The 25,176-nt window shown below is 36.0% G+C and overlaps 5 protein-coding genes across 24 annotated transcripts; 2 read left to right on the top strand and 3 right to left on the bottom strand.

Annotated features, from left to right (window-relative positions):
• Positions 1-205: 205 nt before the first annotated feature.
• LOC140833049 (pentatricopeptide repeat-containing protein At1g80150, mitochondrial) lies at positions 206-2,941 on the top strand. 5 transcript variants are annotated; one of them, XM_073197450.1, is made up of 4 exons: positions 206-563; positions 654-2,103; positions 2,359-2,694; positions 2,857-2,941. In XM_073197450.1, the coding sequence occupies exon 2, from the start codon at positions 756-758 to the stop codon at positions 1,980-1,982; it is 1,227 nt and encodes a 408-aa protein (XP_073053551.1). In that variant the 5' UTR covers positions 206-563; positions 654-755; the 3' UTR covers positions 1,983-2,103; positions 2,359-2,694; positions 2,857-2,941. The 5 variants fall into 5 exon arrangements, with proteins under 5 accessions (XP_073053551.1, XP_073053564.1, XP_073053574.1 ...); XM_073197463.1 differs by having other exon boundaries at positions 206-2,103; positions 2,359-2,399; positions 2,558-2,694; XM_073197473.1 differs by having other exon boundaries at positions 206-2,194; positions 2,359-2,399; positions 2,558-2,694.
• Positions 2,942-5,208: 2,267 nt separating this feature from the next.
• LOC140833038 (DNA polymerase zeta processivity subunit) lies at positions 5,209-7,743 on the bottom strand. Of its 3 annotated transcripts, none has more exons than XM_073197422.1 (6): positions 7,609-7,743; positions 7,114-7,174; positions 6,942-7,022; positions 6,748-6,860; positions 6,439-6,628; positions 5,209-5,508 (listed from the first exon to the last, which is right to left on the bottom strand). In XM_073197422.1, the coding sequence occupies exons 2-6, from the start codon at positions 7,142-7,144 to the stop codon at positions 5,309-5,311; spliced, it is 615 nt and encodes a 204-aa protein (XP_073053523.1). In that variant the 5' UTR covers positions 7,145-7,174; positions 7,609-7,743; the 3' UTR covers positions 5,209-5,308. The 3 variants fall into 3 exon arrangements, with proteins under 3 accessions (XP_073053523.1, XP_073053532.1, XP_073053520.1); XM_073197431.1 differs by having other exon boundaries at positions 7,114-7,177; positions 7,609-7,738; XM_073197419.1 differs by having other exon boundaries at positions 7,114-7,619.
• Positions 7,744-8,310: 567 nt separating this feature from the next.
• LOC140832974 (uncharacterized) lies at positions 8,311-20,738 on the top strand. Of its 14 annotated transcripts, none has more exons than XM_073197347.1 (7): positions 8,311-11,024; positions 11,154-11,211; positions 11,498-11,670; positions 12,421-12,466; positions 19,926-20,036; positions 20,116-20,235; positions 20,362-20,738. In XM_073197347.1, exon 1 carries the CDS (start codon positions 8,401-8,403, stop codon positions 10,852-10,854), a length of 2,454 nt encoding a protein of 817 aa, XP_073053448.1. In that variant the 5' UTR covers positions 8,311-8,400; the 3' UTR covers positions 10,855-11,024; positions 11,154-11,211; positions 11,498-11,670; positions 12,421-12,466; positions 19,926-20,036; positions 20,116-20,235; positions 20,362-20,738. The 14 variants fall into 14 exon arrangements, with proteins under 14 accessions (XP_073053448.1, XP_073053442.1, XP_073053477.1 ...); XM_073197341.1 differs by having other exon boundaries at positions 20,116-20,250; XM_073197376.1 differs by having other exon boundaries at positions 11,613-11,670; positions 19,926-20,250.
• On the bottom strand, positions 16,074-17,728 carry LOC140808768 (uncharacterized). Its single transcript, XM_073166014.1, has 3 exons — positions 17,642-17,728; positions 16,785-17,296; positions 16,074-16,458 (listed from the first exon to the last, which is right to left on the bottom strand). The coding sequence occupies exons 1-3, from the start codon at positions 17,726-17,728 to the stop codon at positions 16,074-16,076; spliced, it is 984 nt and encodes a 327-aa protein (XP_073022115.1).
• Positions 20,739-20,886: 148 nt separating the features above from the next.
• Positions 20,887-23,017, bottom strand: LOC140832967 (pentatricopeptide repeat-containing protein At1g52640, mitochondrial). Its single transcript, XM_073197302.1, has one exon. The coding sequence runs from the start codon at positions 22,950-22,952 to the stop codon at positions 21,348-21,350; it is 1,605 nt and encodes a 534-aa protein (XP_073053403.1). The 5' UTR covers positions 22,953-23,017; the 3' UTR covers positions 20,887-21,347.
• Between the last annotated feature and the right edge of the window lie 2,159 nt (positions 23,018-25,176).

Here is a 25,176-nt window from a genome sequence, read left to right as displayed (position 1 = left end):
TGTTCGGGTTAAGAGTTTCGAGTTGTTTCAGGTTCAGGTTGAAAAATAAAATAAAATTTTTTTACGGATTGACCCGAAACCTGACCCGATTGACATCCCCAGTTGAAATCTTGTTTTAAACTTAAAATTAGTAAATATTGAGATGCAAGTACCAATAAAATTCCTACACGTCAGCACCGAAGATATTTAAATGTGCAACCTAAAGTAGCAGATCGCTAACAAACCAAGCGAAATCAAAAACCCCTAACCCGTTCCACGCAAACCCCTCCATTGAACGGTGGGTACCTTCGTCTCCTCACAAACCCCATTTCTGAACCTCGATATTGAAGGCATTACTCCATCCACAAATCCATCTCCGATTATTGGGAGACTCGGTTTTGCTATTTCTTACAGGCTTGTTTTCATTGAATCTCATTCTTGCCGGACCCCCATTGCTTTTTTCGATGCTTCTTGTTATAGTTTCATTTGTTGATTCCTCGAATCTGTTTTCATGTTCTTATAGTCAATCCCGATATTCTTTTGCTGACCCAATGGAAAAGTTTGATTCTTGACGAAACCCATTGGTTGGTTTGTGTTACTCGCTGTTATTGTTGGTCCTTTGCTACATTTCCATTGTTGGTTGTGTTTGTGTTGATTTAGTAGTTTGATCCTAGGTTGAGATTGGATGTGAGATTTCCGAAATTTGTAGTGATGTTGATGAATTTGTTGATCTTGGCTAGTGGATATGTGTAATCAATTGGGTTTTATTTCAGAACATGCTCTCTCTGCGATTGGTTCGCAGATTCAACGTTGTGCCACATTACATATCCACCTCCCCCAGTGCATTTTTAGTTGACAAGACTAGTTCTGTTCGGAGTTGCGGACGAAAACCTGTTGAAGTAGATGAGCCGGCACTTGTTAGGTTAAAGAACGAAAGGGACCCCGAAAAGTTGTTTAATTTGTTTAAGGCTAACGCCTGCAATCGTGTTGTTGTTGAGAACCGGTTCGCATTTGAGGACACGGTTTGTAGGTTAGCTGGGGCGGGCAGGTTTGATTACATTGAGAATCTTCTTGAGCATCAGAAGACTCTGCCACAGGGCCGAAGAGAAGGGTTCATTCTTAGGATAATAATGTTGTATGGGAGGGCTGGAATGACTAAACATGCTGTCAATACATTTTATGATATGCATTTATACGGCTGTAAGAGGACAGTGAAATCATTTAATGCAGCTCTGAAGGTGTTGGCTCAATCACGTGATTTGGTGGCGATTGAGTCGTTCCTTAGTGATGTTCCATTTAAATTTGGGATAAAGCTAGATGTTTGTTCTATTAATATTGTTGTTAAAGCATTCTGTGAAATGGGTATACTGGAGAAGGCTTATTTAGTCCTGGTAGAGATGGGAAAAGTGGGGATTACTGCCGACGTGATCACATATACAACCCTGATAGCAGCCTTTTATGAAGCTAGCCGTCCTGAAATTGCAAATGGATTGTGGAATCTTATGTTACGCAAAGGATGTTTTCCGAATGTAGCAACCTTCAATGTCCGGGTTCAGTTCTTGGTGAACAAGGGGCGTGCCTGGGATGCCAACAAGCTGTTGGCATTCATGCGACACCATAAGAAATTTCCTGATGAAGTTACGTATAATTTGGTTATTAAAGGTTTTTTCAATGCAGGATATCTTGAAATGGCGATGAGAGTTTATTCTGCTTTCCACAATGATGGCCACAAGCCAAATCAAAAAATTTATCAAACCATGATCCACTATCTTTGTAAAGCGGGAGAATTTAATTTGGCATACACCATGTGTAAAGATAGTATGCAAAGGAACTGGTATCCTAGTGTTCATACCATAAACAATCTGCTTGAAGGCCTTCAAAAAGATGGAGGATTTGACAAACTTGAAAAGGCTAAATATATTTTAAGTATGGCTCTGAAAAAGGTGCCTCCCTATTCTGCTGCTCAGGTTAAAATCATGAAATCTATATTATCGAGAAATTAAACCAAAATTAAGGATTCATACACTATCCAGCGGTGTTGTCGGGAGCACACATCCGAAAGATCCGGGCAATGACCAAAATACATTACTCTCATGTGGAACTCTCTTAATGTTGAAATACGCGGTAAGACAAAAGCTAGAGAAGGATAGCAGTTGTGTTCAAGCTAAGCTTTTTGTCAATTTCTTCTCTATCGAAACAATTACCCCTTTTGAGGGTATGCATGTTTATGTCTGTATCTTTATGTCATATTTATGTTGTATCTTCATGCATGTCAGTAGCTTTAGTAGATTTTAATACTTTAATGGCACCGTTTTTTGCAGCCCAATTCTGTGTATTATCAATTTTTTTTCCTGATAATTTGGTTATTGTTCTATTCAGCTTTGTGGTGATGCACATCATTGAAGGCCCTCTGTTGGGAAGTGAAATCGCTTTATTAGTCCTGCATTGAGTTGAATGTGGTCGTACCAGTCGGATCCATCAGCAATTGTGGGATGTAATGGAACTTTGTTGATAGTATTAAATGTGGAGTTGATTTCATGAAAGACATCCCAAGAGGGTATGCTCCTCTGTTGGGAAGTGAAAATTGCCTTATTAGTCCATGCATTGAGTTGAATGTGGTCTTACCGATCGGATCATCAGCAATTGTGGGATTGAATGGAACTTTGTTGATAGTATTAAATCTGGAGTTGATTTCACGAAAGACATCCCAAGAGTGTAAGACTGGCTCTCTTTCTTCACCAAATTGTTCTCTCTTTTGCATGGACATTTACTCGAACTACATTACCAAAAGAATTCTGAAAGCATACATTTTTATATGCTGGGATTATTTCAATCTTTGTTAATATGATATGTTTGTCTTTTGCATTTGTGATGCAGGGCATGATTTTGTGAAGCTTGGGATTTCAAGATTTTGAAGAGTTTCAGAGAGAGAGAGAGATATATATATATATATATATATATATATATATATATATATATATATATATATATATATATATATATATATATATATATATAATATATATATATATATATATATGTGTGTGTGTGTGTGTGTGTGTATATATATGGACAGATTGAAGGTCTGATTTTTTTAATTTGTTTATCATTACTTTTCCACGGGGGAAATTTACAAAAAAACCACTGTTCTTCGCTCTCAAAAACATTTGTCATCATTGGCGAATGATGGTAGTTAGAAATTGAAGTTGATAGGTGAAAATTTTGAAGTTTAGTGTTAGGCTCACGCGGAAGTAGAAAAGCATAGCATGGCGGGGATATGGCCTTGGTGGTGGTCAATCTGAAATGGAGGTGTGTACATGAAGTATCCCATTGGCAAGGACATCAATCTTTTGTGCTTTCCAATTAATTTTATTATGTTAGAAATATCACTAAGTATACATATATGCACAATTGCACATACACCCAACATTGACCGCATGTGAATTCATTTTATTTATCTCGGCCTTTAAAAGGGTTATGACTATTCCACTCAAAAGGTATGCCATGCTTTTCAAACAATCAAGTTATATCAATTTAACCAAGTTTTACATTTGGATTCAAAGATTTCATTTGAAGGAGTAGACTTAATGAGGAAAGTTTTGGATGTGTTTGAAATCCATGATAGTTACAATTTAAAATACTTAATTTGATATATAGTTATATTGAACTTGAATTTAATCAATCTAGATATATAATGATTATGTTTTATTATTATTAATTACTTATACGTTGAAGTGAAATATTGAGTTGTCAATTGATAGATTTCTTTAATATAATTGGTTCGATAAAAATATTGAGAAAATGTGACATATTTCAAAAATAAAAATAAATTATTTCTTGATTTCTAATTATCTTCGTTCCTTATTTTTTTCCTCTAATTTGTTTTGACCCATAAATAATTAAGACTATTTCTTAAAAATAGAAACTATAATAGCAAAAAAAATTAATTTATATTTTACATTTGCTATGTAGATATGCGTTCATCTTTCTCACTCTTTATTATTTGTATTTAAACATGATAAGATGGACTTCTATAATTTGATTTTAAATAATTGATTCGTCTGCTTCGTTTATGATGATTTGTTATTTATTTATTGAAATTTTATATTATTTTAAGACATAAGTATCTAACATATTTAAAAGAAAAGCATAAATTATCATTATTTGATTTAGAGCGATGCATAACCTAAAATATAAGACAACACAAACCAATAGTTTTGAGATTGTAGTATTTGTCATTTGTCTAAGGAAAGAATAATAATTTGGAAGTAGAATATTTTGGTGGAATATATAAATACGTCGGAACACGAAATAAATGAGAGTTGTGTGAGCGTAATATTGGATTGAAATTTTTTGATTATTGTAAATCACCTGTATGTGTCCAAATTAGAGAGTTGAAAGCCTATTCAAATATGAGTTTATTTTATTTATAAAGAAAATATATGTCTAAATATAAATAGAACTTATAGAACCAAACAAAAAATATAACATGTTTCATTTCAAAGTAGACAAAGTAGTTACTAAGAATAATGATGTGTGTTGTCAATGATAAAGAAAGATATGGAGAAACAAAGTGAAACTTCAAAAAATAAAATGAAATAAAATGGAGTGAGACCGAAGTGCGAAAGACTCAAAGAAACAAAATAAGATCACAAGAAACAAACAAAGCAAGTATCAATAAGATTTATAAACATCAAATTCAACGATTAAAAAAACATGAAAATCAGATATAATGATGAGATTGATGAATTTAATTAAACAGAACATGAAAAAAATTAAAAAAAGATGAAAAATATATGGAATTATTCAAAAATCAAACAAAGATCAGATTAGAGAAATAAAACCAGAGTTGTTTGAAATGATAGATAACTGTGAAATAATATTTGTTATTGAATAATTTGTGAAAAAATTGTGTTTATATTGATTTGTAAATTTATGACCAATATTTATAATGCATTCAAGTTCGTCGCCCACGTATAACACATGTGCTTTGCTACTAGTCATAGTAAATGTTCGAGTACTCCATACAATTAACAACCACCTTAGTCAGACAAAAATTCCCACGTTTTCTCTCAAGTCGTGAACCTTCAAACCAATAAAAAAATTATCCGAGCAGTCAACTTTAATTTCTTTGCAGTAGGTTATTCAGTTCAACAACATTTGCTATGATTCATCACGTGGGATTCCGATCTAGGTGTGTTTTGTGGGCAAGATTATCATGACTCGAGATCCAAAGAAAGAAAGATTTTATCTGACAAAACATGGTGTACAAGGAGGGAAAAAATTTGATTCATTATCACGGTGCAAAGAGTTATTCACAAGATGTAACCTAATTCTTTTGCTCATGGAGACTAGGATGTTCCACATAAAGTTGCAAACCCAGAGGTTCACTGCTCATGGATTTGATTGGGACGATTATTGGTGGCTGCTGCCATTGCACTGTATCAGTTGGGATCCACATAGCTGCATCCTTGGTAGTGCTAGCATCAGGAAGTGACCGAAAGTAAGAAGTTATTTCCCATCTGCAATCTGGCAAACACAGGCTGAATTTGTTGGGAATATTAAACTCGCAAATATACAAGCTGATCTGTATTTTTTTTTTTTTGATAGGAACACGCTGATCTGTATTCAGTAAAAAGCACTAAACAAATCCGAAATGCAGGGACAAATTGATTACATTAGCTTTCACGATTTGTTTCTAGGTCTTACCTGAAAGTTCTTTGTACTACAGTTTATTTTATTCCAGAAGTGCATTGTAAGACAGTGAACTAAGGGTGCACTAAGGGAGATAGATTTGAAATCCATGGATTTCGATTATAGTTTTACTGTACAATGAAATAATAGATCAAATCTTAAATCAACACTTTACTTGTTTACAAATTAGTAATACAAAGGAAAATGAATTTCAAATAATACTATTATTAGGTGAATTTGAAAATCATCCTAATTAACATGAAATACTATATAAGCATGTAATAGATGAATTTGAAGTTTATAATCTTACTTTACTAAACAACAAAAATATATTTGAAATTTATCGATACAAACACAACCTAACATAATTTTAACCAAAATTAGGACAACACAAAATCGCATTCGAAAATTAACAACATAAAGGCTCTGTAAAACTTTCCAACTTAATAACCTCTTGATCACACATTCAATTAGTGTGTGCTTGTGGATGCAATAGCGAGAGCATGGTATTGGCTGATATTATACACTTCCACTCATCTTATATGAATGCAAAAGAAAGGTCAAGCACTAGTAATATTTGGCTAAAGATCATAAATATGGCCATTAAGATCCAATCTCAACCATATTATAGTGGATGAACTTCTTGATTGTGACCCCAAGGGCATCAAAAAATAAGTGCAAGTTATGGTTGAAACAGGGAGGAGGCATAAATAGACAATATTAGAATAACATAATCCAAGAATTGCTACACATATTCTCACTTACTGCGAGGAAGAACCTTAGTCAGAGGTTCCGATACAGGAAGTTTAATCAAAAAGGACCTAAGAGAGAACTCCAGGTCAGCTTGTTCAACCATTGTGCCATATGAAAGATTCACTTTAAGCTTGAAAACAAATCTTTCAATAGGAACGTCATCGCTACCGTAAAATATCACAGCAACCCTTTCAACCAATCCCTAATTAAAAAAAGGGATACAGTAAAAGCCAACTTTCCAAAAAAAAGAAAGAAAAGCACAACAGTACACCAAATTAGTCAAATTTAGCAATTTTTGTCGTGAAATGATAAAAAAGACACCTTTTGAACAAAGGGCAGGAGACCATTAACAGCAGAATGGATGTATTCGTTGAGCTGAGGGTGTCTGGCTTTATGAACCACCACATTCAGGTATCTTCGCCTCTCGAATGCCCCTAAATGTAACTGTTTTTAGCTCTAAAGCACCAGAAAGAAGACGAACATAGTAACTCTTTCTCTATACGTTTTAATCTCACCATTCGGATAGACTCCTTTGAGACAAACAATGGAGGTGATAGCAACCTCCAAGAATTCTACCAAAATCAGAGTGATGTCACCTGTTAATTCACAAAACGATAACAAGAAATCAGGAAGCTAGAAATGATCCCAGATGAAATTTTAATGGGAAACAGTATTAAGAAAAACAACCTTGGGGGGTTCTATTCTCCTTGCGATCCATGAGTAAACTTCTGAAATTCGAAGGTATCTACTGCTTTCACAACTGAAGATTCAGGTTAGCTTTATTTTGTAGTACATGAGATACATAAGTTGGGTGTTTTTAGACTTTTAAATTGTTTTGGAGAAGACATGCCCGGCTTTCTGATCGACCCCAGTTCAAATTCCCATGAGCTGAGCACAAAGTTGCTCGTGATAAATAGCACATAGTACTCTTATCAACATTGCAACTTCCCACCACGATCAACATGGACAATAACAGACATATTACAGAATATGTTATCCTTTAGTCCACAATCCACACTCCTTCAAAGATAAAGCCAACATCTACTGTTGGCAACGATTACATGCTCTGATTACCACTAAAAATACAAGTATCCTCACCATAATTTCAAATTACAGAAGAAGCAGTACACATACGTATAGACCTACAAAAAGTAGGGGAGAGAGAGAGAGAGGTGTACTCACAGAGAAGAGACTCCAGCGGCTCTCAGCGATTGACGCGGTGAACTCAGGTGGCGGAATTAATGGTACGACATTCCGCTAAGTTATGCGCTCCACGGCAACCGTGGCCCAGATTAGGGGCGAAAACCAGAAGTTCCGATCGATCCTATCGGCATATGTCTGCCCCGACTTATAACATCGGACTTTTCTCATACTCGGGTGACCCGAACTGCGACCCGATACAAATTCCAAATCGACTTCCTCTCTCTTCATTTTAATATTTTTTTTTTGGGAAAATCATTTTAATATTTTTTTAAAGAATCAGTCTCGCAAATACATTTACTTTTATTTATATACAAAACTTCACATGAAACAATCTCATTGATTCATTTAATGAGCAAATTTATTAACTGATTTGAGACATAAAAAAATATTATTTTTTTATATCAAAAATATTACTTTTCTATATATAGATCATATTCATCCGTCTCGAAAAAATAAATTCTCGACTGTCACAAGATTTTAAACACAATTAATTTTTCACATATTAACTTTAGTTTTGTTTTTTGAATTTTACTAATGTACATTGGGAAATAAATATTTTCTATGAAAACTGAGGGCAAACTCAAAATTGTTTTAAGGTGTTTTAGGACCATTTACATTTTTTATTGGAAAAAAAAATTTGGACATATTTTTTTCTTTTTTATTTTTGAAACAAAATTACCAATATTTTTTTAACTTTAGATTTCCATTTGTTTTAAATATTCAATTTAATTTAAGTTATTCAGACCCTCCCCCATAAGCTTATTTCGTCACATGTCTAAATCACTTCTCCGTCAAATCAAACCCTTGCACCATTCTCAGCACAATTTTAAACAATCCACGAGGATTCTGGTACCCCACGTCAAGGCATTCGTAAATGAAATCTGTGAGATACTCAAGACTGAAGAGAAACAGTGGGAAGAAACTCTCCAGGATCGATTCTTTGAAGAGGAGATTGCTCCCTCTGAAGTTGCCCACGCAGTGTTTGATAAAATTCGTGATTGTGAATTGGCTCTGAAATTCTTTGGTTTTGTTTCCCTAAACAGTTGTTCCCTTGATGGGTTTGCTTATTCTTCGCTTTTGAAGCTTTTAGCCCGATCAAAAGCGTTTCTTGAAATAGACAACGTGTTATTGGAATGTTTGAACAGTGAAGAAAAATTGCCTACTCACGAGGCATTGGACTTTGTCATCCGTGCCCGTGCTGAATCTGGGTTAGTTTCAAAAGCTCTCGAGTTGTATTCCTTTGTATTGAAAACTTATAATGCGCTGCCTCACGTGTTGGCTGGTAATGCTTTGCTTAATGTGCTCGTAAAGGATGGAAACATTGAAGGTGCTTGGCGTGTATATAATGAGATGGTCGAGAGAGATTGCCGTGGTGAAAATTGTTGTCTTGACAATTATAGCGTTTGTATTATGGTTAAAGGATTGTGTAAAGAAGGAAAGGTTGAGGAAGGTCTAAAGTTGATTGAGAAAAGGTGGGGGAAGAATTGCATACCTAACATTGTGTTTTATAATACTCTCATTGATGGATATTGCAAGAGAGGTGATGTTAAGAGAGCCTATGGGCTTCTGGAGGACTTGAAAAGAAAGGGTTTCTTGCCAACAGAAGAGACTTATGGGGCCATCGTATATGGCTTTTGCAAGCAAGGAAATTTTGAGAAGGTTGATCGTATCTTAAAACATATGGAGTTGAGGGGCATGGAAGTTAATGTTCAAGTATATAATAATATTCTAGACGCCAAGTATAAATGTGGTTTCATTGGAGGAGCATTGGAAATTGCTAGAAAAATGATTGAGCTTGGCTGCGAGTTGGACATTGTGACTTATAATTCTTTGATCTCTAATGCATGTAAGGATGGAAAGGTTCAGGATGCTGAAATGCTTTTAGAAGAGATACTTAAGAGGGGATTGATTCCAAATAAGCTAAGCTTTACGCCTCTCATACATGCCCACTGCAAGAAAGGAGATTTTGACCAGGCCTCCAGTCTTGTCATTAAGATGACAGAATGTGGACATAAACCTGATTTGATAACTTATGGAAGTCTTGTACATGGCCTAGTTGTTGCTGGAGAGATAGATGCTGCATTAACTATTCGAAACAAGATGATAGAAAAGGAAGTACCTCCTGATGCATGCATTTATAATGTCTTGATCAATGGACTTTGTAGAAAAGGTAGATTTGCAGATGCAAAGCAGCTTTCTGTAGAGATGCTCAACCACAATATATCACCTGATGCGTATGTCTATGCCACTTTACTGGATGGATTTATAAGGGCTGGTAATTTTGACGATGCAAAGAAACTTTTTGATGACATTATCAATAAGGGTATGAACCCTGGGCTTGTGGGATACAATGCTATGCTTAAAGGCTATTGCAAATTTGGGATGATGAAAGATGCAGTCCTTTGTATGAGTAGAATGACTTATAGAAACATTAAGCCTGATGAGTTTACTTACTCTACGATTATTGATGGATACATTAAGCAAAATAAATTTTGTAGTGCATTATCGATGTTTAGCCTGATGCTAAAACAAAATCTTGCACCAAATGTTGTAACTTATACCTCTCTTCTTAGTGGGTTTTGCCAGAATGGAGATTTTACAGGAGCTGAAAAGATTTTTAAGACAATGGAATCGAATGGAATGACACCTAATGTTGTGACATACACTATACTCATAGGTAGCCTTTGCAAAATGGGGGATCTTGTGAAAGCAGCATTGATTTTTGAAAGGATGCTGGCCAGCAAGTGTGCTCCCAATGATGTTACATTTCATTATTTAATTAACGGATTATCAAATAACTCAGCTTCTGTCATTTCAAGGACAGACAGTGAATCTGATCATCATATGCCTATGCTTCTTTATGTTTTTGGAGCAATGATATCTGATGGCTTGCACCCTATCTCTGGTGCATATATTTCGATCATTACTTGCCTTTGCTTGCGCAGAATGCTTGGAACTGCACTGCAGTTGACGGATAAGATGCTGCTTAAAGGCTTTCCTCCAGATTCAGTGACTTTGGCTGCCTTGTTATATGGTATTTGTTTGGAGGGTAAGTCTAAAGAATGGAGGAGCATAATTCCTCCCAAATTTATTGGCACAGAGCAGGATGTAGCTTTAATTTATATGACCATATTTTCACGCTATTCAACTCGTGAAGTGACCTCAGAGGTATCACTGATTTTGCATCACCTTGCTAGAAAGAAGCAAAATGTTGATGAGACGTGATGATGTGGAGATATCACCGAGCATCAGAGAAGAAATTTTGAGGTCTAATTCGCAGGTCTCGTACATGAGATGATATAGCTTTTTACAGACCTGAAGATGAAGAACTATGATGATGACTCTACCTTCTGACTCTTCATAGTAATCTTGCTGGAAGCTGACTAGTTGTCAAGGTTGGATTAGTTTGGCTCCAATCCTCTTCTCTTTTTGTCATAGCTAGTCTTATACTGAAACATATGTTATATTACATGTAACATGGGCATATATACGTATCTTGATACATTTGATTGATATAATTTCAGCCGAAAGTAATTGAGATGCTACTTGTCATATAAGATGTGGACAACAACCTCAAAATTAGTAAGTGAAACATTTACTCTCGAAGATCATTATTGATAGTGTACCATAGAAATATAAGCTCTGTTCTCATGTAGTCTCATTTGAATAATACCAAATTCAATACGTCCTTTACAGGATTGCCTGAAAGTTTTTACTAACTATTTCGGCTTCCTTGTTTCTTCCAGTGTGTTAATCCTCTTCCTCTCTGGAATAATTATTTTTCTTTAGATTCGATCTTCCTTCATTAAATATCCTAGATCATGGCTTTTCCCCATCCATGGAGAATCTAACTGGTGCTGTTTTTCAGGATAGATCCATGAACAGTTCATAGTCATGAATGGCTTTTCTTTAGAGTGAATCTGGACACAACCAGAGGTGCCCAGTCTCAGTTTCTAAGTTAAATTCCATTGAATTTCCTGCAGAATCTAGTTTCTCACTTTCAAGCAGATCATTGTTACGAGGACTGATGCTATTTACGAGGTAAGACAAACCATTCAGTGTAATAGCCCAAATTTTCCATCGATAATTTTATCTAATTACATTGTGATGCCTTGAGTTTGATGATTAATTTAGAGAATTCCATAAAAGTAGTATGAACAAATATGAGAACTAATATGATTGGTTAGCATTAGAGAATACATTTTCGTAAATTTGTTCTCTTTGAATTTATTTACTTTTTAGTGTTTAACTTTAAATGATTACAAGTACACATACTCTGGCATTGTGTAAATATGAGATGGGTCATTAATTAGAAGATGGTAAAGGAAAGAAACAAACAATGGTGATAAGATAACAAAAGAGAATGGAAAACGAGTAGGTTTCGTCCATATTTTGTCTTATAAAATAAAACAGATAGATTTTTATGCCATTTTCGATGATTCCGTTGCCATTCGAGAGTCGCCAGTCGGCGGCAGTTCTCAAGGTAAGATTGTTCTTCCTTTCCTCTGGCAAATTTTTGGTTGATTAATTTGGTTTTTATAAAATTCTAAGTTTTAAACCCAAAATATAGGGACAAAACTGAAACTACCGTATTGAGGTGTTAGTAGTATATACTATATATGGTGTAGATATGTATAAACCAGATATTGGGAATACTTTTGTTGAATTGATTTTAAAATTTAAATGCTCATTTCACGGTTCACTTGGGTGTTTTAAATACTCAAAATTTAATTGTCTTTATTGAGAAATTGCTTCAATTTTGTTAATTAAACCTGTTAATTTTTCGTGCAGGTTCCTTCTTGTATTCCCTCTGTGACTCTCATTTAAGAATTTCGAGGTAGGGATTATATATTTTCTTGGTTCTTTTTATTTCTATTCTTGTTGGTTGGGCTCGATTTTAAGTTCTTTGTTGAAAGCTGTTGTTGAGCAATTTTGTTTAGTAGCTAATGAATCTTATAATACTAATGCTACCTTAATTTCAATCATACACTGGCTTATTTTCACACACACACACACATATACATATAGTTTTGATATGTTGTCCATCCATTGTGCCCGCTTATGTAAGCATCGCCGAGGTGACGTCACATATTGGATGTGATGAAGCATATCAAAAATTGTATATCTAATATGTGAGTGTTAGCTCAACGATATTCACATAGGTGAGCACGATGGGTATACAGCATATCGAAATTATGTGTGTGTATGTGTGTGTGTGTATAACGGAGAAGGAAAACAAGATTGAAAGAATGAAAACACCACTTCACATTTTTATGCTTTTCAAGTGCTTCATTGAATTTTATGTGCAACTTACATTTACTTCTTGTTTTCTTTTGGGAACTTCATGTGATCAATCATCAATTGAAGATAAAAGTTAAAATCTAGAACAAAAATGGTAGCACTTATATGATTAATCTGTCATTATTTCCTTAGTGAAAAACGAGTGTACCAGAAACCTTTTCATGGCCAAATATCAAAGATCTTGCTAGCGGAAGTCAAGTTTTATATATCATTTAGATTTCTCACATAATGATTAATGGTTAAAATTGCAAGCGCTAAAATACCGTATGTCATTTCAAAAAAATTGAAAGTATCACTTAATTATTCCTAAGTCCTAACTCAAGTGTGAAAAAAAGTTTATTTGGGCTGGAGCAAAATATATATACTTGTGTTGTTTTTGGTTTATATGTTGTATCCTATTATTGTGGCTGTAAATATATTATGTTATTGTGATGCTAAAGTAATCAGACACAGCCCAAAGAATTTTCTCGTTTCTACTGTTTCTTAATTCTCAAGTCAGTACTAGAGTTTTAAATATTTGATAAAGCAATTGTGTGACTTCTATTAAGACTAATAAGGCAATTGTGTGACTTCTATCAAGACTAATAAATATAAAATACTAGATTGATAACTGTGAAATAATAGAATTTTCCTATTGTTTCCTTACCGTCTCTTTCATGTTTATATTATACTTTTTTTTTTAGAAAACTAAACTTTACTATAACAATAGTACAATAGACTAACAAAAGAACTCGATGTGGCACTGTCACACTATCATCATGACTATACAAGTTTTCAATCTCTAACTATGTTTGAGATACATAAGTGGTTATACTTAGGCAACTCAGTCATTCAATTGGCTACTCTGAATTTTATTTTCTCTCAGACTTCGTCAACGGACCTCGACACATCTTCGAATATTCTGTTATTTTTTTCTAACCATATCGACCAAAATATGCATTGAGTTATCATATACCAGAAGCTCGAGAATCTTTTCGCTGTGGGACACCCTGACTTCAAAATGAATAGATCTTGTGCCTTCCTCGGGAATGGCCATTGAAAACCCAACTTTTTTAAGACCTTCATCCAAATAGTACTCGAGAATGAGCAATGCACCAGTAGATGATCCTGATTTTCCTCTTGCTTTCGGCATAAACAACACCATTGCGGGCATAAAGCGCAGGCCGACCACCTTCTTTGCACCGAGTCGCATGTGGGCATTTTCCGCAAAGCCACGTTCCACGAGAAAACTTGAATCTTTTGCGGGACGGGTACTTTCCAGATATTTTGAAAATAAAAGAATAAAGGGAAATTTGAGATCGGGAAGAAAGAGTTGTAAAACGATCGAATAGAAAACAACTCGGAGGAATCGCCCAACCAAACTCTAAAATTCTCGACACCTAACTCTTACTTCACTGCCTCTAAGACCCCTAAAAGATTAGTGAACTCTCCTACCTGGCTACCTCAACCTCATTAAGATCTCTTCTAAGCCTCACATCCCAAATGACTGAAGAATTGACTCTGCTATCGACAACATCTACGAAGTTACTGATAGGTTTGTTGGTTAAAGTGCATATCTGAAACAAAGATGGAAAACGGTCTTTGAACGACGCCCCCTCCCAAACATCCTCCTGATATCACACTGTTTGAGCACCGCCCTAATCCATTTTTAAAAAGTCCGGTAATAACGAGAGATAAATTCCAAGAGCTTCTGAATGTCGAATTCCCTGCCAACCCCATGTCCCACCCATTGTCTTGAAGACCATAAATGCTCTTAATAACTTTTTTCCACAACGTCCCCCTCTCCACTGAACATCTCCACCACCATTTTCCAAGAAGAGCCTTGTTCCTCAAGCAAATATTCTCTAATCCCAGTCCTCCTCTGTCCTTCGGTTTACACACTTGCTCCCACCCGACAACATGACACTGTTTCTCCCCTTCTGCTCCGTCCCACTGAAAGTCCCTCATCAATATTTCCATTCTTTTTGCCATCCGAATTGGCACTTCAAAGAGAGACATCAAGTAAGATGGCATCGAGCTTAGCACAACCTTTATCAAAGTCAGTCGATCCCCCTTCGAGAGAGATCACTTTTTCCAACTTGCTAATTTTTTGTACATTTTAGATATCACAGGTTCCCAGAAGTCCGAGTTTGTGGGATTACCTCCCAAATGTACCCCAAGGTACTTAATCGGCCACTTTTCTTTCTTGCACCCAATTGTTTATGCCAGTTCATCGACTTCCTCTTCCGAAAAATTCAATCCCAAAACAACACTTTTTTCCAGATTAAATTTCAACCCCGATTTGGTACCGAACAATTTGAGTATATCCACTATTGCCAACACATGCCTCTGGGAGTTTGCGAAGAACAAGGTTTTATCCGCAAATTGAATATGAGATTTTTTCTTTCCCTTCTTCAAGCCCTCTTACTTCATTCACTGCCCTGGCCTTGTCTACCATCCGCCCCAAACCATCAACGAGGATAAAAAAGAATGGGGATAATGGGTCCCCTTGTCTTAATCCTCTCTCCTCTCTGATTTTCCCACACGGCCTTTCATTAATAAAGAATGAAAAAGAAACATGAGAAACACACCCCCTAATCTACCTCCTCCATCTATCACCGAATCCTTTCTTTTGTAACACAAAGTCTAGAAATCTCCAATCAACGTTATCGTACATCTTTTCCAAGTCAGCTTTAAGCACCCAACCTTTCTTTTTCTTACGTCAATATTCTTCTACAATCTCATTCGCAATAAGTCAACAATCCAGAATTTGTCTTCCTTTAATAAAAGCATACTGGTTCTCCGCAATTGTGTTACTGAAGACTTTCTTCAATCTACATGTCAAGACCTTAGCCAATATCTTATACAAGCTTGTTATCAAACGAATTGGTCTGAAGTCATTGACCTTAATCACTTCATTTTTCTTTGGAATGACGTTTGCGATTCCATTAACAATGTCATCATCAAAAAATTCAGCAAACACCTTCATTAAATCCGCTTTGACTGTATCCCAATTATTTTGAAAGAAGGCCAATGTGAAACCGTCCGGCCCTGGGGCTTTGGATCCATCACTATCAAACACCGCATTTTTAATCTCTTCCTCCATGAATGGTGTCTCCAACTCCTCCGCAACAATACTCTCTAAAGAACTCCGTTTCAGACCATTAAGACCCCCTTACCCCATCAAAGTCCCTTTCTTCCCCGTCCGATTTCCTATACAAATTCCGATAGAAGCTAATAATTTTCTCTTCAATCTCTCTCTCCTTAGTAACCACAGACCCATCTTCCAACTCCACTTTATCTATCAATGCTCTGTTACTTCTGTTGTTGAATTTAGAGTTCTGGTCCCCTTCCTTGAGCCATTTGACTTTAGTTTTTTGACTTTCTATTTGGAATTTTTTAAGTGACACATTTTCCAACTCGCACCTTACTTCCCTTCTTTCCTCATTTAGCGCTTCCGACCAACCACCACCTGCATCTATCTCATCCAATTGATTAATTTTACTGGTCAACTCCTTAAGTCTGACGTCCACATCTCCAAACACTTTTCTGTTCCATTTGGATACCTCAACTTTGATCTCTTTCAATTTTTCATAAACTTATATCATTCCCACCTCTGAGTAGCCCTTTTGTTCCACCATGTCCGAACTAAATATTTGAACTTACGATGTGACATCCAAACATTCTCAAATCTGAACGGAGCGGGACCCCACCTGAACTTAGCGGTATCAAGCATTACATGGTAGTGGTCCGAAGTAGTTCTGCTTAGTATCGTTTGCCTGAGTGTGGGGAATATGTCCCTCCAACCCCCGGAAATGAGAAATCTGTCTAGACGACAACAAATTGGTTCAGCCCTAAAGTTCGACCACATGTACCTGGCATTCAAAAGAGGCGGGTCATGAAGCTCCAACTTGCATATCAAACAATCAAAACAGGACATGCTCGTGGTGTTTGTTTGGTTATTCATTTTTTCTATATTTCTGACCACATTAAAGTGACCTCCGAGGCACCACTTATCCCCACATATCGAGTTCAATCCAGCTAATTCATCCCAAAATAGCTCCATCTCTCTCGGCTTAACGGGTCTGTAAATTGCTGAAAACCACCATTTGATATCTTCATTCCAACGAATTTCAATTGACAACGAAAATTCTCTAATCAAATTATTACCGACTACCACCACTCTGGGATCCCATATCACCAGAATACCCCCAGATCTTCCAACCGACGGTAGGCAAACCCAATCAACAAAGCTTGATTTCCATACACTTGCAACAAACCGTTTGTCCACTTGTCCTCGTTTGGTTTCCAAAATCACCACTATGTCCGGTTTTTCGTTACGTATGACTGTCCGAACTAGTTGTCTCCTTCTTGCTGCCCTCCTCCTCTAATATTCCAAGAGCAAATTTTCATGACAATGCATTGAAACCCTTCGATGTGGATCCTCGCTCGTAGTTGATACCACACTTTAATCTGTAAAGTTCTCTGCTTAAGAGACCAGTTGACTTCTTAGCCCCTTCCATACATTTGCCATCTGTACAAGCTCCTGCCCTCACATCACACATATTATCCACCACCTCAGCCCCTTTTGAAATCTTTCTCTCGGAACCCGACTTTTCATCAAACCTCGCTATCCCACCTCCTAATAGACCACTAGACACAACGACGCCAGTAAAATAGAATGAAGCGAGAAAGAATGGTTTAGAATGGAAGATTGAATACAATTTAGTACATGTCCCACGTTAGGTTTCTCATTTTCTGGTTGGAATGGCCCTGTGATATTCGGTAGCCCTTTCAATGGTGAGAACATCCCCTCCATTGCTATTATGTCTCTTCAACTGTTGCAGAATCTTCTGATTGGAGAGATAGCTGACTATCAGACTCCGAGGAATCAATGTCCACCTTTAGCAAGTCATCTTGTGAATCATCGAACTCGATCTCAACTCTGTCGTCCAAGTGAAGAACCCCTAGATTCCTACAATTCCCCCTGTTAAGGAGGCATAGATTTGGGATCCCGCATTTGCCGCCTTCGGCGTTGTCCTCAACATCAACTCCCTTGAGTCTTCTGTAATATGTTTTCCCATACTTAGGCAGTTTTTTGTTATTGCTTGCATCACCCACCTGCTGTTTTGCTCCTCGGCCTGTTTAGTATTCATGGAATCGATTGAAGAACTTCTGAATTTTGTGGCATCTTTTGGAACAACTTTCCTCGATATATTTAAAACCTTTCCCCCGCTGGTTGTGCCGATGTCTCACTCTGCCCTTCTGAAATATTATGTTATGCCTTCGACCTCATAGGCCCCTGCTTATCTTCCATCTTCTCCCCCTTGTGACCGATCCAAATCCTATTCTCAAATCTTTCTTTCCTTTAATAGGCCTACTGTTGGATTCCTCCTCCCCTGTTTGTTCCCGTAAATGTTGTTGTTGCCCCACCCCTTCCTCCCCTGTTTGTTTCCTGTAAATGTAGTTTCCCCACCCCGTCAAAGTTCTCTTTCCATTCACTACGACTTGAGCGTAAGTTTGCCATTAATAATGCTCATAAGCTTTAGGATAGAATGATTCTACCCAAATTCTAATGACTCTATTTTCCCCTTCCAATGGAATCTGCATCCTGGTTTGAATGAACCCTCCTTCGGTTCCCCTTCCAATGGAATCTAATGACTCTCATTTTCTGGTTGGAATTTCGCCGGTGATAGAAGAAGAAGAGTGTAGGCGTTGAACAGGAACCAAACAGCAAATGTTGAAGACGGGCTTAAAGAATGCGAACCCTCAGAGATATGTTGGTGATTACCGGCGATGAAGACAGAAGATGATTGTCGCCGGAGATGGACTAAAACGAAACTGGACTGTTATCCGAAGCAAAGCATCAGTAGAAAACTCCAGCTCATAGAAGACGATTCTTTTTGAGATTGAAAGTCGATTTCCGGCGTCCGGCTGTTGGTGCCGGCCGGAGTTTGAGGTGCGGTCGTCGTCGTCGAAGATCAATGGGTAGTGGTTGGAGAAAGGATATGAACGATGGATCGATTATCAGAAGAGGAAGAGAGCATTTTTTAAAAATTCTCACTCTAGGGCTCAATTTACCAGTCTCCTCTTTTATATTATACTATTAACCCAAGGATGGATGATTCATTAAGATAATTTAATGTTTAAATGGAATTGAGCTATTCCTAACCTCCATAAAATGAATATCTCCTAAGCTAGTCGGTTGATGATGGAACTTGAAATGATGACATAAATATTTAATTGTGCCCATGTTTGGTTTTAATGTAAGGATCAGAACTACTCAAGTATTTCCTACTAGTTCTGAATTTATTTGAATTTTAAGCATTATATCATATTTGGAATTGAACCTTGAGCTGATTTTGTTCATTTTAGATGGAAAGAAATATGTAATACGTGAGGGAATAATCGAGGAAGAAAATGAGGTTATAACAAATTAATAGTCTATGCCGAATGGTGATCGGTAGTGACTGATATTGTTAGGGAAGTGTTTCGAATCTTGCGTTGAATTTTTTGAGTTTCAAATAAAGGATTTCAAAAGATAAACATGTGGATTTACGAGCAATAACCAGATAAACATCTAAGGAATATTTTGTATTTATGTCATCAAAGAATTAAACTAGTTTCAGAATACCCTGGGAAATTCCCCTATATGATCTAAATATGGTTTCTTATTTCTGTTATTGGAAGCTAAACAAGGATTCAACTCTAATAACATTTAATTGTGAAAGGAATGGCTAGCGAATGTAAATGTAATTTTTGAGGAAGTTGTATGAAAGAATAAGTATCATGTTACTCTAACTAAACCTCGATTTCAAATTAGTTCAGATTTCCAATTATCAATATATGAGTTGTTAAAGTTGATGAGTATTCGATATGTAAATGGAATAAAGAAAGTCAGGAATTCAGAACTATTTTAATATAGGATGATCAACAAATATTACTGATTGAATTACGCTAATGAGCATCATTAAACTGCGGATGATTGATAAACATTTTATTATTTGATGTCACAGACTGAATCTTGATAGCAAAGTAGTTTGATCTGGTAATCATACGACAAAATAAGATTGTGCCACCTCTACAATTGAGACGTATATCTAATTAACATAGAGTAAGGAGACCAGGTAAGAAAAAATCCATCTGCAACTACAATGCATGATCATAGTATTTCTTGTCTTCTCGGTTAACCACAGGGGTTGATAGGGTGTGTCTTTGGTGGTCACGGGAGGATGGTCCATTGACAGGGTCAATCTTTTTTGCTGCTTGATACCGTGCAGAGCTCCTCTGTTCGGTGCATAGTGGGTGGGTCCAGAGCCCACGAAAGTAAATGAATTTTGAGTGAGATATTTTATTTTTGGATATGCATTTTATAAGATATTTCATATCAAATTCATAGCATGCATGATTTTTATTTACTTGGCCATAAGTCACGTAGTCCATGCATTGTAGGTGAACATTGACGAGACTTGATTCTTGAACATACCCAGCAGGGTGAGGAGTTCTTACTGGTTTCTGAGAGCCGTTGTACCTGGATAACGACCTGCCGGGCTGTTTTGTTAACTTATTCAACTTTCGAGTCTGGATTCTCGGGAGCATTATCTTTTAAAGCTTGAACGTTTTTTCTTAGGTTATTGTGTTAGTTTTAGTTTTTTCAGTTTTGAATCTGCGTCATCTTTTTAAACTTATATAGTCTCTTTCTTTTGTTTAGAAGGAAAAAAAAATATCAGTGAAATTTCGTTCATAAATAATGTCAGTTTTTATGAAAACTAAATTTATGGTGATAGTGATTTTCTCGTGAATATATAGGTCGGGCATGTGGAGTTATGTTGATTCGTTTAATAACGGATATATATGTTATTGTATATATTGTGTTCGCAGCCATTGGCTGAATCAGGTTTTTGATTTCGATTTGGACTAGAATTTTTTAAAATATGGTTGAGCTAATATTGACAAATAGAGGTCGGACTACCGGAAAATAAGGAAAAAATTTATGTATAAAAAATATCAGAAAAAAAGTCACCGAGCTCTGCCCGTGTTTGCAGCGTCTCTGGATGTTACATAAACAAAAATCGGTTTTTTTTTTTGAACATAGCCTGTAGTAAAGTTGTTGGGATGGATGTTACATTCACTGTGCAACTTTGCACTCAATGAGGTAGTTGCTTTCGCATGGATGTGTAGATCAGCCGGCGTTCGAAATTGGACATCGGAGGAGAATAGAAAATACTTTTACTACACACATCATGTAATCTTCGAGGCAGTACGGATTCAACGACTTCATCATGTAGAGAGCTGCCCTTCGGGTTTTTGCATGTTGAAAAGTAAAAATCAAGGGGGACTAGCATTGGCATTTGGCCATCTAACAGCAATTAGTATTCAACCTTGTTCCTTTCGAGTCATCAAGTAAAAAAAACCATGAAATAATTTCACCGGTCTGTCTACACATCACTTTCATCTGAATATTTGTCTTCAGTTCTCGACCTAACGCGAGATCTGTTACCTCTCATGATGTTTGCTGCATCTTGAATGGACTGAGAGGTGCTTCTTTCCATTTTCTCTGCAAGAATATCCGCTTTGTCTGCAAATCCCGATCCAATAAGTTTATTGCTCAACAATTCACAAGTTGCAGTGTAAGGAGGTATCCCTTCATCAACCATCATTTCGAAATATTTACAAGCTTCGTCGACTTTACTTCTCTTTTGACAAAGACCATGAACCATGACGGCGTACGTAGAGACAGAAGGATAAAATCCTCTCTCTTCCATCGAATGCCAAATTTTCTCAACCCTATCGAATCTTCCTATTCTGATAAGCATTTTAAGCACCATATTATAGGTATGCCTATCTGGTGGACAAGAATCTTTGTTCATTCTTGAAATTAGCTTAAGTGCCTTGTTGACTTCATTGTGATCACAATGTGAAGCTAAAATAGTGTTGTAACTCCAAGTGTCTGGTTTCATAGAACCGTTCTCGATCATCTCATCTAATAGCTCGTAAGCCTCATCGACTTTACCGTTGTTGCAAAGCTTCTTGATAATGTGATTGTAGGTGAACACATTTGGAACAAGATTATACCTTTTCATCGAATCAAGAATCCGAAATGCCAAATGAAGATCATTCGAATCACAAGAAGCGTGGATGAATATGGAATAAGAATAAGAATCGGGTTCAAGCCCTTTGCGCCTCATCCCTCGAAACAATTCATATGCTTCGTCCACCTTCCCTCCTTTGCACAGAGCATCCAACAGACTATTCCATGAAAGCAAATCAACCACACACCCTCTTTCAGTCATTTCATCAAACAGCTTTTGTGCTTCTAAGGGCTTGCCGACCTCACCCCAGCCCCTCATCAAAATGCTGTATGTCTTCACACTTGGACTCAAATTATCATCGTTCTTAACTCTGTCGAAGAACTCGTGAGCATGCCTCACATGCTTCCTTTTACACAATGAATACAAAAGCTGATCAAGATCCTCTAAACAATGCCTAATCCCGAAATCAGCCATCTTATTGAAAGCCCTTATGGCGTCGGCTGGTAAATTAGCTCTACTGTAAGATCTGAAAACGAGCCAGAAAATTTCCCGACTAAGTTCACAATGTCCAGAACATTTCAACTCCATTAAAAAATCCCATAGCAATGGAAACTGCCTGCTACTCCCCAAGATATCGACAAGAATATAGTGACTCTCTTTACTATGTCTAAAATCTGGAATACCTTGAGCCCAGATGAAGAATCTGTGAGCCGAGAATCCAAGATTCCTGCACCTTTTCAACACTTGCTCGACTATATCTGTGGAAAGCTTGGAAACAAATGGGGAGAGCGCGGACTCGATGTCATGTTGGGGGTTTCTGTAGTCGCTGAGAATCCGGGAAAGCTCATTGACGAGATGCGTCGATGGTGGGTATGAGATTATTTGTTGGGGGTGGACTGAAATTGAATGAGACGACCACTGTCGAACAATTTGGTTGCGAAAAAGTTTGTGGGTTCTTGAGGGATCGTGCGCATGTGAGAGAAGAGAATGTACAAATGATTTTACGGCCATTGTAGCTTTGGCTTTGGCAATGGCGACGGCAATGGCGATGGGCGCCTTCAGACTTCAGACACTATTTCGTGAACATTTCAGAAAATTCATTTGTATATATTTTGCGGCAAAAACTTGTTTGAGACGATTTCATGGGTTGTATTTGTTAGACGAATATCTTATTTAGGTCATCCATGAAAAAGTATTACTTTTCATGCTAAGAGTATTAATTTTTATTGTGAATATGAGTAAGATTGATCCATCTCACATATTAAGATCGATGAAACGGTCTCAGACAAGACTCACTTATATTTTAGAGAGGTTTAGTAAACTATTTGGAGAAACTCTTAGACACGAGAATCGATCATATGATGTTAGGAAATCTCGACTAACCTAACCCAAATTTTACCAATTCGTCTATCTCCGAAACCGTTTTTATATACATTAGCAAGAAGAAAAAATAACTTTAAATTTATTCACATTTATAATTTATAATAGGAGTAAAATAATTAATGATTGAAATTTCAAATAATTTATTTGTTTTATTTTTAGAGATCTGCTATAGTCTCATGTGAGACCGTCTCACGGATCATAATTCGTGAGACGGGTCAACCCTACCCATATTCACAATAAAAAGTAATACTCTTAGCATAAAAAGTAATACTTTTTTCATGGGTGACCCAAATAAGATATTCGTCTCACAACTACAACCCGTGAGACCGTCTCACACAAGTTTTTGCTTTCTAATAGAAGCTAAATGCCTCGTACTTGGATCTTATTTTTGTTTGGATAAATGTGGATTACATTTTGAAGTTTAATTTTCAATAATTATCTTTGACTTATTTATATTGATGAATTTAATTTTTAATATTTAATTTATTATATAACAATTTCTTCAATATTTTTGGCACCTAATGACTTGTTAATTTAAGCGATGACAAATTTTCGCTTATAATTTATTTTAAAAAGTTAACTAAAAATATAAATAAATTAACATAATTTTTAACCACAGTTAATTTTGTTAAAAAAAATTAATTTGTTAATTTTGTCATTAATGTAAATTATTCGTTATGTCTTTATATTCAAGTGTATCGGTCTGTTTCTTCTTTTCCATTTCACTTACATGTAGTCTTAGATATATTTGGAGGAAATATTAAAGAGAATATTGTCTTGAATAAAATTTCTCTCGTTTTTTAGTTTATTATATTTTAAAAGGTATTATTTATATTAATTAATAGTTTATATTATTATTGCCATTCAGTATTATATACAATAATAGTTTCAGTAAGTATTATTTCATGTTAATTAGTAGTTTTAATTATTATTTAATCCTCATTCAAAATTTTATCATATTAAATAAGCGTTTTGTTTTCTTTCGTTTTGTTTTTACCAATTTAAAAAAACATAACACGTGTAATAGCAATGAGCCGGAGCGGGGACAGGATTGTCATCTCCATCCACATCCCCGAATTCCATCCCCACCCTCATACTCGCCCCAATCCCCGCTTTTTCGGGTTCGGGGATTTCTCAAACTCGAAACTTCGGGGATCATCTTCTCATCCCCGCCCACATCCTCGTTTTAAAAATATTAATATGGCAAAACGATGACGAATTTGGATATTTTCTCAAACCAAAATTATTATTATCTATTTTTATTAAAGATAATATTAATATTAATATCAATATTAATAATAATAAGATTATTAATATTTTAAAAAATAATATTATTATTATATTATTAATATTAATAATACTATTATTTTATTATTGATATTATTTTCGGGATGAGTTCAGGGATTTCGGGGATGTTGATAGTAATCTAATACCCGCCCCAAATTACATCGGGGTTTTTAAAAAATGCCCGAACCCAAACCCGAAAAAATCGAGGATCCTCATCCCCATTTCGGGTTTTCTCCGCGAAGTCTCAAACCCATGAGGAAAGTTGTCATCCCTAGTTAAAAACTTATAGTCTTATATCATAAATTGCACATCGTAGTTATTAGTTAATAGTTAGTAATAATAGTAGTAAAACGTTCAACAAAATGCTATTAAAATTAGATACACTAAATCTAAAAAAATTAGTATAATTTTAACATTATTTTCTTTTTTGGAAAAAACAATTAATGAGTTGGTTTTGTGATGAGGTCTTTGTTTTAATTTTCTTTCAAATATAGTGTGCTTTTTTCATTATATTATTTTATGAAACTTATTTATATATGCTGATGTTCTCTGAATCTCTATCCAT

Source organism: Primulina eburnea, chromosome 1 (assembly GCF_022965805.1).
Source record: "Primulina eburnea isolate SZY01 chromosome 1, ASM2296580v1, whole genome shotgun sequence".
Lineage (NCBI taxonomy): Eukaryota > Viridiplantae > Streptophyta > Magnoliopsida > Lamiales > Gesneriaceae > Primulina > Primulina eburnea.
Note: the sequence above shows the minus strand (reverse complement) of the source record. Positions and strands in the feature narration are given on the sequence as shown.

Bases quoted from the DNA above. Each gene is read 5' to 3' on its own strand.
- LOC140833049 (XM_073197450.1), top strand. From the start codon at position 756: ATGCTCTCTCTGCGATTGGTTCGCAGATTCAACGTTGTGCCACATTAC.
- LOC140808768 (XM_073166014.1), bottom strand. From the start codon at position 17,728: ATGGAGGGGATGTTCTCACCATTGAAAGGGCTACCGAATATCACAGGG. The intron at 17,297-17,641 runs GTACTAAATTGT...TTGGAATATTAG, and splicing joins AGAAACCTAACGTGGGACAT to AGGAGGAGGGCAGCAAGAAG. The intron at 16,459-16,784 runs GTACATGTGGTC...CAAATGGAACAG, and splicing joins CCGCCTCTTTTGAATGCCAG to AAAAGTGTTTGGAGATGTGG.
- LOC140832974 (XM_073197385.1), top strand. From the start codon at position 8,401: ATGTCTAAATCACTTCTCCGTCAAATCAAACCCTTGCACCATTCTCAG.
- LOC140833038 (XM_073197422.1), bottom strand. From the start codon at position 7,144: ATGGATCGCAAGGAGAATAGAACCCCCCAAG. The intron at 7,023-7,113 runs GTTGTTTTTCTT...GTGAATTAACAG, and splicing joins GGAGAATAGAACCCCCCAAG to GTGACATCACTCTGATTTTG. The intron at 6,861-6,941 runs GTGAGATTAAAA...AGTTACATTTAG, and splicing joins CAAAGGAGTCTATCCGAATG to GGGCATTCGAGAGGCGAAGA.
- LOC140832967 (XM_073197302.1), bottom strand. From the start codon at position 22,952: ATGGCCGTAAAATCATTTGTACATTCTCTTCTCTCACATGCGCACGAT.